The sequence below is a fragment of the Eptatretus burgeri genome, chromosome 25 (assembly GCF_056783735.1).
Source record: "Eptatretus burgeri isolate ZD-2024b chromosome 25, Ebu_testis_v1, whole genome shotgun sequence".
Classification (NCBI taxonomy): Eukaryota; Metazoa; Chordata; class Myxini; order Myxiniformes; family Myxinidae; genus Eptatretus; species Eptatretus burgeri.
Genome location: NC_140985.1, coordinates 568,917 through 589,244, shown reverse-complemented (window position 1 = coordinate 589,244; position 20,328 = coordinate 568,917). Strand labels below are relative to the sequence as shown.

General features: G+C 43.0%; 1 protein-coding gene across 6 annotated transcripts; it reads right to left on the bottom strand.

Moving 5' to 3' along the window:
• Nucleotides 1-1,313: 1,313 nt before the first annotated feature.
• LOC147007783 (heterogeneous nuclear ribonucleoprotein D-like) lies at nt 1,314-19,823 on the bottom strand. Of its 6 annotated transcripts, none has more exons than XR_015053885.1 (9): nt 19,302-19,823; nt 18,620-18,788; nt 18,292-18,447; nt 16,884-17,015; nt 6,269-6,368; nt 5,095-5,301; nt 4,720-4,825; nt 1,928-4,267; nt 1,314-1,572 (listed from the first exon to the last, which is right to left on the bottom strand). XR_015053885.1 is itself a non-coding variant. In XM_085866419.1 (8 exons), exons 1-7 carry the CDS (start codon nt 19,592-19,594, stop codon nt 4,752-4,754), a joined length of 1,131 nt encoding a protein of 376 aa, XP_085722545.1. In that variant the 5' UTR covers nt 19,595-19,821; the 3' UTR covers nt 1,314-1,572; nt 4,720-4,751. The 6 variants fall into 6 exon arrangements, 4 of the variants coding, with proteins under 4 accessions (XP_085722545.1, XP_085722546.1, XP_085722547.1 ...); XR_015053886.1 differs by having other exon boundaries at nt 1,928-2,005; XM_085866419.1 differs by lacking the exon at nt 1,928-4,267 and having other exon boundaries at nt 19,302-19,821.
• Between the last annotated feature and the right edge of the window lie 505 nt (nt 19,824-20,328).

The following is a 20,328-nucleotide window of genomic DNA, read 5'->3' as shown; positions in this document are numbered from 1 at the left end:
GTCATCTCTCAATTTGCAATTACTTTCGGAACAATTTTCAATCAAAATTTCTTACATCCCAATATGGCCTGCTTCTTTGGCTCATTGGAAGGGGAGTGAGGGAATGAATCCCTCATTACCCATGACATGACCCCGCCGCCTTTCCGCCACGGCTCAAAGGGGTCACGCCTCAATGGGGGTTGTGGTCTACCCCCTCCTTTTCTCCAGGGTTCGCGGAAGTCAGGTAAACCCCAATCGGTGGAGCGGCCTCCCCCTCTTCTCCATAACTCCCTGAAGACAGACAAACCCCACTTAGCTAGCCAAACCCCTCGTGTGCTCAGAAAGGTTTGAAGACCAAGTGACACATGCCAGTGCCACCCGCTACTCCATCTGCGCTCCACTCCGAAGTTCCTGTGAGGCCAAGAGAGAAACCAAAATCCAATTTCTAAAGCCTGTTCCTAGGTGCAGCACCTCCAACTCTGCGAGAACCCATGCGGAGCTGTCCATTATGGTTTCCGTCCCCTGGCTTAAGTTCTTTCAAGGTGGAATTTCTCCCTCTCGGTCCACCACCACCACTGTACGAACAATAAACAGTCTCTTACACCTCCCGACACACATGGAGCGTCCATTTACCGAACAACCTGGCTAAACATGCATTTAATGGGGGATCTGGGATAATCCTATATTTAATAACACACAAAGGGCCATTTCCGCAACAATATATATATATATATATATATATATATATATATATATATATATATATATATATATATATATATATATATATATATATATATATATATATATATATATATATATATCTCTGTGCATGCATGCATATAAAACTCAAACAGTCAATGGGTAGAATGCATACCTCAACCAAGCTGATTAGTTTACATTTCTTATCACATCGATGGGCCAGATCTTGATTCGAACCTGAACTAAAATTTAATCATTTCAGCCGTGCAATATCCCCAAGCTCTCCAAATTTCATCTAAATGCATCCACAACTTTTTGAGATGTCCTTTTCACATCGCAGACACATTCATGTATTCCTACATTTTCATGAGTCCAATTTGCATTCAGAAGTTCAGAAAAAATTATGGTTAACCATCTTGAAGCCACCTTCATCAAAATGCTGAAAATGTTTAAACAATCTGAATGATATTTCATGCCACCAACGGCAGGTTAAAATTGCCCTGCAAGAGACGAACCATGTCACGGTTAACAAAAAAAACTTCAACAAAAACCAGGCACCAAATCATTTTGAAAGTTATGCATGAGAATTACACACCAAATCAAAATCACATCGCCAAGAAAACCAAACAACATGATCTTTTGTACATTTATTGATAAAACTGAAAACGACAAAAAAATATATAAATGCAACGACTGCATAATACAAAAAACAAACAAAACCGCGAAGAACAGTCAGAAACAAGGCTGAAGACTACAACTGGAGGTTGTGGTGGAAGGGAATGCAAAGGGGAGGGAATGACCAGAAAGTTGACAAAATTCACCCTTTTCTCACTCCCCACTCAATGTCGCTTCTTGGCACTTCCTGCAGGTCTTCCTCCCAAACCTGGTTATCTAAACAGGGGGAAACAGAAAGTCGGGGAGACAGAGGATGGAAAGCAGGGAGGGTAGAATAAACTTACGTGCACGAAAAAAAAATTAAAATGTGGATGGGAAAGCAGGAAGAGAACAAAAAGTGCAAGAAAGAAGGGAAGGGAAGTGAGGCATGGCAAGAGAAGAGGACTTTGTCGTATTATCAAGTTCTCCGCACCCTTTAACATTTACCTTTAACCTGCAGAGAGAACTCAGAAATTATCATTACCATTAGAAGTTACACCACAAAAAATAAATAAATAAAAAACTGTTCACAAGCATCGAGTTAAGGTCGTTAACCTGTTTACCCTCTGGCAAATGATGTTATCCAGTGTACCTGCAGATGAGGGCCTGGGTGTCTCGATCTCGGAGGATGAGGCCTGAGGACGTGGGCACCAGACAACCAACTCGTCTTCTGTTGCAATGCATTGTGTTGTGACAATGCATCGTGTGGGGAAGCCAAGCAAGGCGTACCGAGTGTAAACGAGTCAGGATTTTTGTTAGAAGGGATGGGATGTGCCCTTTTTCCACTGAGTAAATTTTTACCATTTACGACTTTTACCATTTACGACTCAAAGTCAAATCTTGATGAGAAAACCCACCGTTTTAGATGAAGTCAACCTTAACATGAATAATGTCAACATGAATGACTTAATTATTAGCATTGAGCAAGGGGAGAAGGTTAAGGGGTAAGGATGTGGTCGTCAAATTCATACGCCGCTGCGCACTCTGACCCATGCTCGATTGGCAGCCGCTGCCCAGGCCGTGACCTCGTTTTGGGTCACGACCTTTGGCTCGAGGCTGCCCTCTTGGAGAAGGGTCAAAAAGTTAGGATGGGTGAAGGAAATGAAGGACATACATGAGGTCAGACCCCTTTAGTTATTTTTTTGTGCTGTTTCTGCTGTTACAAATTAGCAATTTATATACGTTGCCGTACAGTCTACATCAAGTCCACTTGTACAAACGGCAATTGCTAAAACAGCAATCAGAATTTAAGTTTACATGACAAAATAATAAGAATAATAAGAATAATAATACTGCAGAAAGAAACAATCATAACGAAATCAGGGCACTTCCATCATCAATTCTAATTTATAGATTTCATGTCGAAAACAAATGTGCCAAATACAGCATGCTATCAGCAAATGTTAAAAAATAACCTCGACACTCCATCGCAAGATTTCAAAGTCTGTGGAATGATGCAACTACCGTCGTGATGACTGCCGCTTTTCAACGACAGACAATGTGTACAATTTTATTGCTGCCACAAGACAGTTACGATTGGTCGAGAGTGCAACGAAACCAAAATGGGGTTGTAATCTGGGTTAGCCCATTTGGTGTTCCCAGCTGAACCCACACATGGTGCATGCACATGTTTTGTCCAGATAGCAACTCCTTGCATTCCCATTCAAAAAAGTACAATCTTGACCGCAAATCTCTCCTGTGTGTGATTTGTGTACAATCTCCTACTTGAGCCGAATGTTGATGCACAAGAAAGTAAATCAAGTCACGATCGTTTGTGTTTTACAAGATGACTGAACATCAAGTAGCCTTGCTGTGGTTAGCAAAATATATTGATCTTGAAATTGGGTGGGGGGGGGGGGGCGTTGAGGTTCTACAACAAAGACATCCATTCATTCAGGTAGTTTCTCCCTCCAACAGTCACATCAATGCCTTCCTGCAAAGATTATCACAACAAAGCTTCATGCAAGCCACAGCTCGGAAGAACATTAAGTTAAGGGTGATGGAAAAAGCAATTGCAGTGAGAGCAAAAAAAAATTCATTCTTTTAAAAGCAATTCATACAATGAATGCTTCGCACTGCAACAAACACTATGTGATGCGAGTTTGTTTTGTTGTTTTTCCCCAAAGTTTTGCACATCTCAATACTTGCAATGCACGATGTTACCCACAAGCCTACAAGGGAATTACAACAGAAAGGGAGACATTAATCTGGGTAACAACGACATTTCATGACATTTCGCAATTTGAAAGCCCTTATGCGCAGAACCGTAGAAAAAGTATTAATGGCCTCAAACTGGAGGGAGGAAGAAAATAAATAAAAATAATAAATGTCTTGTCTTTTTTTTCTTCTTTTGTTTTTTAATCCCATTCCGACAGAGGAGTTTAACTCGATACTAACTCCCTGATTTTACATTCAAGGCAAACAATTCGAGGTTCTCCAATGGTTGCCTCGCTTTGTCATTTACATCCGGTAAGCCCCAAGCAAAGCACAGGACCGTTTTCACATCCACAGCAGAATCTCCAGGTTCAGGATTCGAAGATTGCACAACTCAGACCAGCCTGCGTGGGTTTACAACATAAATCAGTCGAGAGGCTTCATCAACTTTGATTGATCGATTTTATATTTTTTCCCCTGCCCCACGAACTCGTCGAGCTCAAGGTTAAAGTTGAGAACCCTCAATAACGGATGTAATACAGGCCACTCACCTCAGTCTTCAACAACGACATTGCAACGTCTTCATGGTAAGAATACTCTTTCACCTTTTCAGGTATAAGCAAAAAGCAAGACAGAGTGCCCTTGTCAGGTTCCGAGTGAACGACGACGTTTCTAAAAGTCCACTTTAGAGAACACACCTGAATACAGAAGCAGAAGGAAGGAAGCACCAACCCAGCTACATGATACGTCAAAGATGGTCGCTGTGATGCGATACCACCTGGGGAGGGGTCTCCATTCGTTTGAACTTGCTCAGGATGCGACACTCAATTTCTCCCAAATCTGGGCAGCACCTTTCATTTAAATCATTATTCGAGCAATTTTAGCAACATTGGGTGTTTTTTGCGTCAAATTCTCTTTCACAAGGTTCATCTGAAGATTGGGGGGGGGGGGATTTAAGATATAAAAAAGCATTTTAACCGTAAAAACTCACGAGCACCAGTCACTGTTTGCATTTGCAGCAATTGTCACAAAACTAACCTCACCAAAGTGAAGAACTCTTTTAAATATAACGATCCGTTACAAAACAAATCTTGTACAAACGCTGAGATTTCCACTTTCACAGGTACTTTAACTTCACCTCGAGACGATATAAAAGTTAGAAAAAACGACCGACGTCCGGAACAAAGTAAGTAAGAAAACGGCACACTGAGGGTCTTGGATCAGACATACCATCGAAAATGAAGTGGAGAACCGAGGAAGATTTAATAAGGTCTGTAGTTGCTCTGATGGACTGCACCACGCCGTGGGCCTTTGCCGTAAGTGCCCGGCTGTCCACCTGCGCGACAACGATGGACATCGGATGAGAATGAAATCTTACGCAATATAAATAGAACCCGGAAGCTGACAGAGTGGTGGCACGGGTGCAGTGTGACCGAGCGTCAATATACTGTGGTTACTGTCACGGCATTGGAACGTTTTATGACTTTCGTCATCTCCCTCTGAGTTTGACAATGTTCAAAAAATAATAATTAAAAATAAATAAATAAATGACAACGGCTTTGTTCTGTACGGCTGTGATAAAATGTCGAACGGAGCATGACATACCGCTGTACTCTCCGTAGCCTCCATATCCACCGTAGCCATAGCACGAGTAGTCATAGCCACTGGGGTAGCTTTCATATCCACCATATCCATAGTACGAGTAGTCATAGCTACTGGGGTAGCTTCCATATCCACCATAGCTCCCGCCATAGTTGCCATAGCGACCGTACCCCTGGTTGTGATAACCAGAATTCCAACTCTGTGAGGTGGCTGTGGAGGGAAATTGAGTTGTTGATCACAGAAAGACAAAGTTACTCATGACAGTTTGGATGACTTGGTTATAAAATTGGTGAATCACAACAAAACATCCATTCAGTCTCAATGCTTCAATTCCATCATCAATTTTTGGCCGAGCTTTGCGTCGCGAGACGTGGCTCGAAGAGAGCTCTGCGTTGTTGTTGTTCTTCTTCTTGTTGTTCTTCTTCTTGTGGTGAAGACAAAACCTTTAGGACGCAGCTCTTAGACACATTTCTCATTGTTATATATAAAGGGCGAATGCTGTCTGTCTGTCTGTCCCATCTCAAAATGGTCCTCGGGGAGAATAAATCCTTCCTGCAGAACGAAGAATCCACATATTTAAGTCTCATCACCTCCACAAACTACCTCCCACACCTCAGTCCTTCCAATCGCTATTGCTGCAGCCTCACCACTGCCAATATCAAATTATCTGTCCTCATGTGGGTTATTTCCTCACTTCCTACAACAGTGAGTACCCTCTGCTTCCCCTATTCTTGATGCAGCCCACATTGAGCATCTATCACATCTTACGAACTACTCTTCCTTTCTCCTTCGGTCTCGATAGCCCTTTTCCCCACCATATTCCCAAGACCCCAAATGACAAACACTAAACTTAACACAAGGCCTCATCCTGCTCGTTTCAATAAACGAACACAAAATACCCACTACCAACTGTTAGAAACAACTACAACCTTTATATACAAAACCCACAACCCCTGATAAATCTCAATAATATACACAAAACAAACAAACAAAAACGCTCATCTTGACCTGCACAGCCGCATGCAAGAACAACCGGAAGTGACGTCACCCCAACAAAAAAAAAACATGCGAATTAACTTTGTGACGTTGCATGCATTGAAAACGTTTATTATTGAGGAAACCTTAACATATGGATACATATTTGGAATTCCAAACAAATAAAATTAAAAACTCTTACCTCCATTATTTCCTCCAGGAGTTGCAACAGAGCCCCTGCCCCCACGTCCCCAAGTCTGGTTCTGATAGACTACCTTGGGGTGTGCCAGCTTTATCTCACACTGCAAATGAAAAAAAAGACAAAAAAAAAACAGCCTTTAAAATCTAAAATAAAAACCACATAACAGCCATGGTGGTCTCCATGAAACCCCACATTTAACACCAACATAACAGCAATATTGTAAAGGATTGGCGGTGGAGGGAATCGCACCCTACTCTTGACAGCCAAATGTTGAAGATTCAGCGTCACTTAACAGCACCGCCGTCTCAGGGGTTATAATGCCGGCTGGTTCGGCACAGGCCTCGGGTTACGTGCCTCGGATCACGATACCAATGTACACCTGTGCCTTGCCAGTTTGGAAAATAGACCCCGGTTACAGACTGGGTTTGTCAGAGACCGAGCGAAGTCTGGCAGTCCGTAACCATTTTGGTTTTATATACAAATCGAGCGGTTGTTCCTCAGCGCGGCACGAATAAACTCAAGGCGGCAACTTTCATATGAATCAGCCAGATTTATTGGGGACAAATCGGGGAAACACGACACAAGCAAAACATTCACGACAATGTTATAATTAATCTATAACCCGCTCTTAACTGGGGAGCTACCGATGTGGGTTTCAAAGGGAGCCCCAGCGAAATAAACCTTAGACAACACGCAGACAAGACACGGACTACTTGGTGATGCCTCATGGACGAGAGGAAGTGTCGAAGGAACGAATGCGGCTCATGAGAAGCCGATGTCAACGGCTTCGCTCGCCCAAGCTCGAGCACGCCGCGTGGCTTGATGGCTCTCGTACTCCTTCTCCCGGCACCGTGCACGCACGCAGCCTCGGCGGGTCCAGCACCCGTAAGGTCGATGGCACAACATAGGAAGATCTATGGTGTGTTCCAGCTGGTTTCTCACAAGGTCCAGTATACAAATCCAGGCCTGGCCTGTTTACCAGACAAGACCACATCGGGGTCTTGGGCTCCGCAGGCTGGGTTCATGGCCGAGGAGGAACAGCCGGCCAAAACCACTCTCCACAAAGCCGATCGCCGACTCACACAAGCCGTCCGCCTTGCCTTTCGGGACGGGCCTTTTCCACGAAGCAGATCATAGACTCACACAGCCGCCCCTCTCGAAGCAGATCGCCGACTGACACCAGCAGCCTCTCATCCAGCAGAAGGCAAACAGACCTCATGCAGTTCATCTTGCCTTTTTCACGAAGTAGATCGCAGACAGACACAGCCGTCCCTTATACAGCAGATGTCGACTCGACACTCAAATAGTTACTCCCTTGCTTCTTGGGGCTCGCTTTTCTGGGACGCCTCCGGGGATACGTGATTGGTCCATCCCTCGAGTCCACAGCCGCTCTCCACCAATCGGCTGCCGACGCGTCTTGCCAACCGACACTCTCAGAGTGCTGGGTGGGAAGAGTTTGAAGGGGGGAAGGAAAAAGAATCAAGGCGCCTCTTGGTACACCACCACTGTATCAACACTGGACAGCCTGCTCCACCTCCCGACACACACACATGTAACGTCCAATTACCGAACAAGCTGGCTAAACATGCATTTAAGGTGGGATCTGGGCTGATCCTATATTTACTAACCCACTAAGGGCCCATTTCCGCAACAATATTGCCATCATGTGGACAGTGACATCACAAATCAAAAATAAACAGTGCAGTACAATGAACCGGGACACAGGAAGACGTCATTTGACCCATCATGCCTGTGCTTTATCTCCACGTCATTCATTTAGTCCTACAGTTTAGTTACTCTTCGAAGATACCAACACAACCTTCACCAATTTAACTTGGGGAAAGGGGGGATAGGTGGAGGTGGAGGTGGAGTGAGGACAATAATAATGGGGCATACCCATCACCAGGGTGTTTTTTTTTTCTGGGGTGGGCGAGAGGGGGATGCAAGGGTGAAGAACGAACACAGACAACACATTCAACTTTTTACAAGACCGACATCATAATAAATATTAAAATATAGAATCAACCATCCATCCCTCCATCCCTAAACGACCATCCTAAAATGGGCTGTTTACTATACTATCTGCAAATTGCAATAGAAACGAGAAGGGCACTCGGTAAAGTGCATTCCCCCGCCACGTAACGCCTGATCCACAAGAACATATCGGGCCCAATACATTTTTTGAAACATCATGATATACAGTACGATATCGTTTTTGGCCCGATGTTTCAATGGTGAAGAATCCCTTTAAAAATTAAATAATTCTCAAATCTAGATCCAGATCTTCACCAAAATCGAATCAATTCGTCCTGGTCACACACCCAACCTGCCCACAAAATTTCAAAACCAATTTTTTTAATTTGTCATTGTATCTGTATGTGCTCCATCATTCTTTTGAGTCAGTGTTTCCGCATACCATAGCGGGCGAGGACAGAGGGGAAGGGAAGGAGGGAAGTGCGAGAAATTTACCTAGGGTAAAGTAACTTTCGGGCCACCCTGTATAATCGGTTCAGCCCGATCTCTCAATGGTGAAGAACCACTTTTTAAAAAATTTCTAGTTGTCGGATCCAGATCTTCACCAAAATCTCATCAGCTCGTCCTTGTCACACACTGAACCTGTCCACAACTTTGAGATATTCTGCACACAGACAGAAAAGGGGTGAAAACAACGTCCTTCACCTTTGGTTGAAGAGGTAATAAATAAAATTAAAACATTTAACAGGATAAACAAAAAGCCTCTAAGGAGGTACATGTGGACCCCACATGCCTGTTAAAGGGGTAGTCACCATCCATAAACAAAATATGCGAATTAGGACCAACGTCACGACAGCGACCACTATTTCGAGTATTGATGAAATTGCCAGGTTTTTACAAATGTTACAAAGTGTGTTGTCTGTATATTTACAAACTAAAAACACCAAAACCTTAGGATGATGGAGTACAGAAATACATTGATTATACCAGTATTGGATTATACCACGAATTATGAATATATCGGTACACCAAAATAAAAATAATAGTGATGATAATAATAATAATAATAATAATAATAATAATAATAAAACCACCACCCGGCATATCACCAACAAATCGAAAGAAGGTTTCCAATCCTTAAACACCGCACACGATTTAAAAACCTCTGATGCACTCGACTACCCCTGGAACAGTGAAACGTATGACATCAAGACATACGAGAAGTAAGTACAGTCGGTTTTAACTTTTAACCCTCAGCATCCGAGCTCCATACAAGCAATCACCAATTGGTAGTTTTATATGAAAATCTGGTGTGCTTTAGAAAGCTTGTGCAGATTCCCAACACGGCGATAGTCGTACCGGTACGGTGATCCACGATCGCGATGGATCCCGGCCGATGCCGATTACCAAGACTGATCGAGCTTTAAAACAAAAATAATTTATAATACAAGCTGAAAGTAAAATAACAGTTCTCATGATCAGGGAAAAGAAAGCCCCGTGTGGGAACACTGAGAAATTGCCGTGTGTCAATGACGTGCACATCATAGAGCAATACATAATTATTTTTAGCCGCGTCTCGTGTAGCGAACGTGGCTCGAAGAGAGCTCGGCGTTGTTCTTCTTTTTCTTCTTGTTGTTGTTGTTGTTGTTGTTGTTCTTGTTGTTGTTCTTCTTCTTGTGAAGACAAAACCTTTGGGACTCGGCTCATTTATAGACAGGATCCAGATCTCCTTCAATACTAAACACCTGTACACATCCTCACATTGAGGGTGCATTTTGAGAGCGTCTGTCATGAACTTTTAAATATATTCGGACATTTGCTTTTAAGTTTCGAAAAGTTCACGTTACTATTTTAAGATTATTCCATTTAATGTATTGTAATTTCGTAAATACACTATTTATTTCGGAAATACACTATATGTCGTAAATACATAAATACACTATGACGGGTCTCGCTATTGGCTTAATCAAGGCACGTGACGAAATATCGGAAGTTGTTGTTCTTTTTTTAGCCGACAAAACCTTTAGGACGCTGCTCTTGGACACATTTGTCCTTGTTTTTTTTGTAGCAGTCTGGATACCGAGAGCCGAAAATGGAGCAAACATGGATGACACCGAAACTCCAAAACTAACATTTAACACTTATTGGGCCTTCATGGATGCTCCAAACCGAGCTGCACTGCTGGTTCCAACCACAAAACTGGCCTTAAAGGTCCCCTGACACGCCAAAGTACTGAAATTTCATTTATATATGTCCAATAGGAGTTTTTCATCGTGATTTCAGATCTGACAATGTTTTTTCACAAAACTCATTCTGTAGAATGTGAAATTAGAAAAACAAACCTCTTTGGGAACGCCCATAAAAATTCTCCTGAAAGGGGCGTAACCCACATGACGTCAACTGCAGGATTACAAAGGCTGCACGTAAATTACTTGGGTGGGTGGTCTACGTGATTCTATTGGCTTTCTGTGTGTTTCCACATTTGCTTGGTCGACTCAATCGCTTCGTTCATTTCTGCTTTAAAAAAAATCGAACATTTGGTTTTGAATAATGGATGACATGGACTTTGATTTGTCTGGTAACAACAGTGAGTGTGAGAGAAATGAAGGATTTTGGTCTGAATCACATGGAGAATTGTCGGATAACGTCGTCGCGGGAGGTGAAGTTCAGGCAGCTGGAAATGGAATACGGCCTTACAAGTTCGAGCCCGAAGCAGGACAAGCAGAGGAAACTGGCGATGAAATTCCCGGAGTTCATGATGATCGGGAGGACATCGAACAAAGACTTGGCAATAACAACTGGTTAGACTAAATCCTATTCGTAATTCAATAATGTAAATTCGACTGCTCGATATCAGAAATATTTTAGTGAGGTGACGTGACCAGCGCAGCACAGCGGACATGGTTCTCCGCGGCGAATAAATCGCAAGCAAGGCCGGCGCATGTCATCGGCCATATCTCTCCGCGCATAAAACGAAGCAATCTCGCTGTCCCGATACAATGAAAACTTGTGTGCAGAACACACCTTGTGACACAATTGTCTCGAGTAGTCCGATAAATCTGACGTACTGTTGCATTTTTATTTATTTTATTCCTACTGTCGTAATGTAGCACCAGTAGAAAACAATGAAAAAAAGAGAATAATAAATAAAAGCCACAGCATGTCAGATTTATCGGCCGAGTCGGACGGACGACAGATTTATCGGACTAGTTGGACGGACGACGGATTTATCGGACTAGTCTAGACTCTAGACTCTCGAAATCACGAGTCAATCCACTATGTGCGAGTTTCTGGATGTGACGTCAACGCTGCGATTCGCTGAAGTCAACTTTTCTTAGGGGCGGGGCATAGCAAGTTGTGAAAAGCACAATAAATGTTCGAAATATTGCTCTAATATTATCCCATTTTTGATTAAAAAAAAAACATGGGTGATTTCTTCATTGGGAAGGTCAAGTTAATATATTGTTGCTAATTCGCACCCGCCGGCGTGCGATTTTTTAAGATCATGCATTTCGGTCCATCTGTGTTGAAGTGCCAGGGTAGATCTGTGCCTTTCTAGATTTTCGAGTTTGGTTGTGAGGACACTTTTGCCTCCAAAGTGGTCAAAATCACTCATATGACAGGTCGCCTGAAATGTATGGTTTTTTTGAATTTATTTTTTTATTTAAAATCCAACTTCTCTCAAATTTTAACACATGAAAGATCTCCTCATTTCGAGCTGAGGAAGTGTTCAGTCATTATTGTAGCATTTATACTTTTGGAGATATCATGGAAAATGTGTCCATTTTAGGTGTCTGAAAATCATGTTTTTTGCACGTCCATGCTCAGAGGCCATTTTGAAATTACAATACTTACAGTCTTGAGCTTTGTACACAATACACTACAGGAGTAGTCGAGTTGGCCTGCATAGTTTCTCCTTCCTCCATCATATCTCACATTATTTAACAGCCTCCTGAAAGTGGTCAAAATCACTCATATGACAGGTCGCCTGAAATGTATGGTTTTTTTGAATTTATTTTTTATTTAAAATCCAACCTCTTAAATTTTAACACATGAAAGACCTCCTCATTTCGAGCTGAGGAAGTGTTCAGTCATTATTGTAGCATTTATACTTTTGGAGATATCATGGAAAATGTGTCCATTTTAGGTGTCTGAAAATCATGTTTTTTGCACGTCCATGCTCAGAGGCCATTTTGAAATTAAAATACTTACAGTCTTGAGCTTTGTACACAATACACTACACGAGTAGTCGAGTTGGCCTGCATAGTTTCTCCTTCCTCCACCATATCTCACATTATTTAACAGCCTCCTGAAAGTGGTCAAAATTACTCATATGACAGGTCGCCTGAAATGTATGGTTTTTTTGAATTTATTTTTTTTATTTAAAATCCAACCTCTTTTAAATTTTAACACATGAAAGACCTCCTCATTTCGAGCTGAGGAAGTGTTCAGTCATTATTGTAGCATTTATACTTTTGGAGATATCATGGAAAATGTGTCCATTTTAGGTGTCTGAAAATCATGTTTTTTGCACGTCCATGCTCAGAGGCCATTTTGAAATTAAAATACTTACAGTCTTGAGCTTTGTACACAATACACTACACGAGTAGTCGAGTTGGCCTGCATAGTTTCTCCTTCCTCCACCATATCTCACATTATTTAACAGCCTCCTGAAAGTGGTCAAAATTACTCATATGACAGGTCGCCTGAAATGTATGGTTTTTTTGAATTTATTTTTTTATTTAAAATCCAACCTCTTTTAAATTTTAACACATGAAAGAGCTCCTCATTTCGAGCTGAGAAAGTGTTCAGTCATTATTGTAGCATTTATACTTTTGGAGATATCATGGAAAATGTGTCCATTTTAAGTGTCTGGAATGTCATGTTTTTTGCACGTCCATGCTCAGAGGCCATTTTGAAATTACAATACTTACAGTCTTGAGCTTTGTACACAATACACTACACGAGTAGTCGAGTTGGCCTGCATAGTTTCTCCTTCCTCCACCATATCTCACATTATTTAACAGCCTCCTGAAAGTGGTCAAAATCACTCATATGACAGGTCGCCTGAAATGTATGGTTTTTTTGAATTTATTTTTTTATTTAAAATCCAACCTCTCTTAAATTTTAACACATGAAAGATCTCCTCATTTCGAGCTGAGGAAGTGTTCAGTCATTATTGTAGCATTTATACTTTTGGAAATATCATGGAAAATGTGTCCATTTTAGGTGTCTGAAAATCATGTTTTTTGCACGTCCATGCTCAGAGGCCATTTTGAAATTACAATACTTACAGTCTTGAGCTTTGTACACAATACACTACAGGAGTAGTCGAGTTGGCCTGCATAGTTTCTCCTTCCTCCATCATATCTCACATTATTTAACAGCCTCCTGAAAGTGGTCAAAATCACTCATATGACAGGTCGCCTGAAATGTATGGTTTTTTTGAATTTATTTTTTTATTTAAAATCCAACCTCTTAAATTTTAACACATGAAAGACCTCCTCATTTCGAGCTGAGGAAGTGTTCAGTCATTATTGTAGCATTTATACTTTTGGAGATATCATGGAAAATGTGTCCATTTTAGGTGTCTGAAAATCATGTTTTTTGCACGTCCATGCTCAGAGGCCATTTTGAAATTAAAATACTTACAGTCTTGAGCTTTGTACACAATACACTACACGAGTAGTCGAGTTGGCCTGCATAGTTTCTCCTTCCTCCACCATATCTCACATTATTTAACAGCCTCCTGAAAGTGGTCAAAATTACTCATATGACAGGTCGCCTGAAATGTATGGTTTTTTTGAATTTATTTTTTATTTAAAATCCAACCTCTTTTAAATTTTAACACATGAAAGAGCTCCTCATTTCGAGCTGAGAAAGTGTTCAGTCGTTATTGTAGCATTTATACTTTTGGAGATATCATGCAAAATGTGTCCATTTTAAGTGTCTGGAATGTCATGTTTTTTGCACGTCCATGCTCAGAGGCCATTTTGAAATTACAATACTTACAGTCTTGAGCTTTGTACACAATACACTACACGAGTAGTCGAGTTGGCCTGCATAGTTTCTCCTTCCTCCACCATATCTCACATTATTTAACAGCCTCCTGAAAGTGGTCAAAATCACTCATATGACAGGTCGCCTGAAATGTATGGTTTTTTTGAATTTATTTTTTTATTTAAAATCCAACCTCTCTTAAATTTTAACACATGAAAGATCTCCTCATTTCGAGCTGAGGAAGTGTTCAGTCATTATTGTAGCATTTATACTTTTGGAAATATCATGGAAAATGTGTCCATTTTAGGTGTCTGAAAATCATGTTTTTTGCACGTCCATGCTCAGAGGCCATTTTGAAATTACAATACTTACAGTCTTGAGCTTTGTACACAATACACTACACGAGTAGTCGAGTTGGCCTGCATACTTTCTCCTTCCTCCACCATATCTCACATTATTTAACAGCCTCCTGAAAGTGGTCAAAATCACAAATATGACAGGTCACCTGAAATGTATGGTTTTTTTGAATTTATTTTTTTATTTAAAATCCAACCTCTCTTAAATTTTAACACATGAAAGATCTCCTCATTTCGAGCTGAGGAAGTGTTCAGTCATTATTGTAGCATTTATACTTTTGGAAATATCATGGAAAATGTGTCCATTTTAGGTGTCTGAAAATCATGTTTTTTGCACGTCCATGCTCAGAGGCCATTTTGAAATTACAATATTAACAGTCTTGAGCTTTGTACACAATACACTACACGAGTAGTCGAGTTGGCCTGCATACTTTCTCCTTCCTCCACCTCGCCGCATGTCGACTTCGGACACGAACCACTCCAGCGGCTCGTTCCGTGCTGCAGAGATAACCGAGCGGAGCTATCGTCGACCTCGACGGTTAGGATTATTTACCGGGCGTTTTAAACCCACTATCAATCCCTTTCGTGATGCAAGTTGGAGATTCAATACAAGGAAAAGACGAAGCGAAACGGGAAAACAGTTCACACAATGCACTTTAATACGGAAGCACACATATACAGCCATACAGTCAAAACAAAATGCAAGGAAAGAGTTAACACCGAATCAGGCAATGTACAGGCACAGACACTTAGGCAGTTCCACTTGTTGGACACGGCGCCACAGCATGCATCCAACCCGAAAGAAAAGAAAGCCACCCTCACAAGCAAGGAGGCAGACAGGTCCGTGGACCAAATATACGTGGATCATGGAGGAGCGGCCAGGTCCACGAGACCGAGAAGGTCTTACCCGCGTCCTCGTGACGCGATGGCGGGCAAGCCGCAATGTTCTCGCAGCTGCGACCCGACTCCGTGCCCCTGGCGTGGTCGGCGAACCCTCTCCGGCGTTCTCCGCGCGAGCAGTTTTGTTGGCACCAAGTTTAGGGTGGGGGAGGAACGGGGCCCCCCGGCACTATCTCAGCGCGGATGGGGGTGGGGAATTGCTGATGCTCAGGGAGAGGGGAATGGCTGGCTGGCTTGGACCCTGCGACTAGACGAGCGACCCCACACCGCAACCTCGTTGCCGACCGCCGTCTTCACGTGACTCGACCAGCCGCCTGCAACTGAACCGCGCGAACTTATTGAGTTGCCTTATGCTCGCGTCTTTATAGGCCGCAGGAGGAGCCTATATGCAAATATTAGGATCAAAACGCGATTGGAGGCGGGGCCACGCCACCCTCTGTTCAGCCATTGGTGCGGCAAAAAGGGGGCGTGAAGCTTTTTATGATCCGAATTCCTCTCGTAAAGAATCCACGTTCATCGCGCTTGGAGGCGGGGCCATACCGCCTGACACTCGCCCATTGGACGGAGAAAAAAGGGCGTGAAGCCTTCCTGATCCGAATCCCTCCCTCGGAAAGGCCGCCATTCGCGCCCGCGGCTCGAGGCGTTCGGCACCAATCGCCGAATGGGTCCTAGACAGCCCGACGTTCAGTGTCCACAGGTGGTGCGGTTGCTGGTTGTGAAGGAGAAAGGCGAAGGTGGTGGAGTTGTTTGGGGGCGTTGTTGAGCGTCGTTAGAGAATGGTGGGTGAGGACATGCTTGCGGGGTTGGGTTGTGGAGATGAAAGTAGTGGTGGTTTGGTAGAGTTGTTCGGGGGCGTTGTTGATGGTGGCGATTTGGTTGTTGGGGTGTTGTTTGAGTTGTTGGCGGCTTAATAGTCGAAAATAACAATAGAGAAAGAAAAATGGCGAACTCAAAGCGTCGCAGCCCAGATGAATCACACATATTCCCTCTATACAACGGGTTTGGGCCAACTACACATGAACTTACCGATATATCTCACCTGAGGACTCTTTATGGTGTAATGCGAATTTCCACAACTGGAACAATATAAATAACCAGAAAGTTTTGCATGTCAGTGGACCTTTAAGGGGCCGCCCAAGGAAGCTGACGAGCACGTACTTCACCCTTCCTCCAGCGCACGTACCCCGGCTCCGATAAAATTAAAAGGGTACTTCCGCACAAACGGCAGGAATGCACGCTGCTACTTTTAAATATCTCAAAGTGGATAAAAATTAACTCTCGACATCACTTTAAAAATTGAAACTTTCCAAATCATCGAATCGCCATGCAGTTCCAAAAAGTAAAAAACAAAAAACAACCGAGTACGATTTCAAAACAAACCTCACCTGACTTGCTCCAATCTCGTGATACTTCCTCTCCATGGCCCGCCTCACCGACGCCTCATCCTGAAAGGTCACGAAGCAAAAGCCTCGGCGTTTGCTCGAGTTGCCATCCACTGGAAGTTCCATCGCTTCCACCTGCACGAAAAAGGTGCAAAAGCAAAAGCAAGATCAGTGTATTCAACGTATATTATTGTAATAATAATAATTATAATATTATAATAATAATGTAATAATAATTACAAGGAAGGAGATGCAGAAGGACAACCTAAAACCTCTCAAAAAGCAAAAAACGAAAAGAAAGCAGACAATTGACAAACTTTTCTGTCGAAGCACTCAAAGGAAATAACTAAACTTCAAAGAATCCCAGGAAAACCATTCCTTCTTCCACCAGTGACGACATTAAATCTCGGTCAATAGGATGAGAAAACAATTGTAACTGGAAGGGCACTCGGTGGAGCGCATACCATAATGCCTGATCCACAAGAACATATCTGGACCAAGATATTTTTGAGGTATCGTGCTGCGTGTCGTTTTGGAGCCCTATCTCTCATTGGTGAAGAATCGCTTTAAAAATTCTAGTCGTCGGATCAGGATCCGGATCTTCACCAGGATCGAATCAATTTGTCCTTGTCATACACCCAACATGTCCACCAAGTTTCATCCGAATCCACGCACAACTTTTAGAGATATCCTGTACAGACAAACAGAGAAACAGACAGGGTGAAAACAACCTGATTCGCCTTCGGTGGCGGAGGTAAAAAGGCAACAAATTGATCATGGTGCAGCGGGGCCAAGCGTGGGAATTAATCAGGAAACAAAGAAAAAGGGTTGGATTCGAACCAAGGTGGGAGGGAGGGAAGAAAACTGTGGGTATGGTTGAGAGATGGTACTCCACAACACTACCTCTCCCCTCTCTACCCCCCCCCACCACCCCACAAATTCCATGGTACCCACAAGTTTAATTATTTTTGTCCAGAAAGCATTTAACCAAAGAAATGAGAATGGTGAGATGGATGTGTGATGTGACAGTGAAGAAGAGGAAACCACTTGGAGAATGAAGAGATAGGTTAGGTAGAGAAAGCATGAGTGAGGTTATGCGTAGGGGTAGGTTGAGATGGTTCGGACATGTGGAGAGGATGTGGGCGGGTAGTTGTGCGAAGAGGTTATAAATATGAATGGAAGGAAAGCTCGAGGCCATCCGAGGAAAACATGGGATGTGTTGCTGAGATGACCTTCGAGTTGAAGGCCAAATAAGAGGGCTCGCAAAGGATGGTGCAGCCATTAAATGAACAAAGACATCACATTACAGATTTGATGGAACAAGTGTGAGCATGACGGCAACGCGATGACACCAGCGAGTGACCACAAGAGCATCAGGCCCGATGGGACCAGGCAGAATTGCTCGTTATACCTCTCCAAAAGTGGAGAAATATTCCCGAATCTCGTCCTCTTCAGTGTCGGGGTTGACACCACCCACAAAGAGCTTGACCGACTCCTTCTTCATGGCGTTGGCACGCTTGGGGTCAATCAATTTGCTGTCCAGTCGGTGATCTTTAAGGGCCAGCACCTGCATCAGAAAGGACGGTTGGAAAACAACGTGCGGTAACTTCCCGGCCACGAAAAAAGACCAAGGTTCATGATCACGTTTAACCAGGGATACCGGGACGCCCCACAATCTCTCGAGTACGAGAGCGAACCGGTTCCAGTTTTCAAAACTCTATCATCCCACCATGATGCACCTCATCAACAGACGAGGCCATGCGAAACAAAATAAAGCCGAATCCTCTGGAACGACCGGTGACCGGGTCGACTTTGATGGTGCAGTCCACGACCTCGCCAAACTTGGAAAAGTAGTCTCTTAGACCCTTATTAGAAGTCTCCCAGCCGAGGCCACCAACAAACATCTTGCTGTGAAACAAAAAAAACAAAAAATTACAAATATCATTTTGCTTTTTAAAAATCTTGGATAGGATCATTGCCTCGAGTTCTCGAGAATGTAGCGATGGCACACACACACATGACGGGCCGAGTGGACTTACCCCTCAGGATTAAAAAGGCTAAATCAGGACCAAAACCACAACCTGGAAATGTTAACACAAGTTTAAATGTTAAGATAAGTCGATAAGTTTAAATTAGAATTAGTTACCTGGAAATTATGGAGATAGAGGGGTATGGGGATGTTCATTAGACTTTTTTTTAGGAAGTTTGAGCATTGATGGGTGATTGTGTACAGAGTGCTGTTGGAGGGGGGGGTCTTGTCAAGGGGGGGGGTTGTGCGGTTTTTGTGATTTTAACCAAGCCCATGCCCCCCCCTCCCCGAGGAGAAGAAAAGGGGAAAAAAAAATACAATTTCTTTATTTTTTTTTAATTTAAACATTTCCAACCGAATCCGAGTTTTCACATTTCCTTCAGCAACCTCACCCATCATCATCCTCTCTCCGACTCGCGTTGATTTTCGCTCCGTCGACTTCAGTTTCTCCGCACCCACCACCATCTCCTGCAGGCCCGACTCTGGCTACAGCACCAGAGCCACCACCACCACCACCACCACCACCACCCATGTTTCCCTGGACGGGCACCCGACCCCCCCGAGCCATGACACCACCAACATCCTCTTGGTCTACAAGCTGATAATCTTCAGTGAAATCGAGGTGAGCTGCATACCCGGCGACGGGACCAGCACTGCCGTTCGTTGGATGAGCATAATCCGCCATCTTCCTTTCTTCTCCGTGAAGCGCGTGCTGCAACGGCTCATATCCCGCCCGTGAGATAATCTATCCTTTTATTTTCGCAGTAAAAGCCTATTTTTTTCGAAAATGCAGTCCAACTAAAGCGCAGAGTGTTAACGTCGAGTCTTTAATTTAGAATTATGTTTTACTTCAAAGTTTGAAAACGGGGAACGCTCATTGCGCTGAATAAACTTGTTTATACAACCCTCGAACGGATCGATCGGGACCCAATCAGCAATTTGTAAATGTTTTCGAAAGCTGAGCGCAAAAAAAGATTTTTTTTATCGAATGCAGTCGAACGAAAACGCAGTGTTAACATCGAGTCTTTAATTTAGAATTATGTTTTACTTCAATGTTTGAAAAGGGGGAACGCTCATTGCGCTGAACGAACTTGCTTATACAACCCTCGAACGGATCGACCGGGACCCAATCAGCAATTTGTAAATGTTCTCCAAAGCTGACCGAAAGAAAAGATTTTTTTAAAGGAATGCAGTCGAACGAAAACGCAGTGTTTATGTCGAGTCTATAATTTAGAATTTTGTTTTACTTCAAAGTTTGAAAAGGGGGAACGCTAGATGCGCTGAATAAACTTGTTTATACAACCCTCAAACAGCTCAACCTGGACCCAATCAGCAATTTGTTGAAATGTAAGATCTGTAAACAAAGGACAATGACCCAAGCATTTGTCCTTCACGTGTCTATTGTTTACCTCCTCCAAC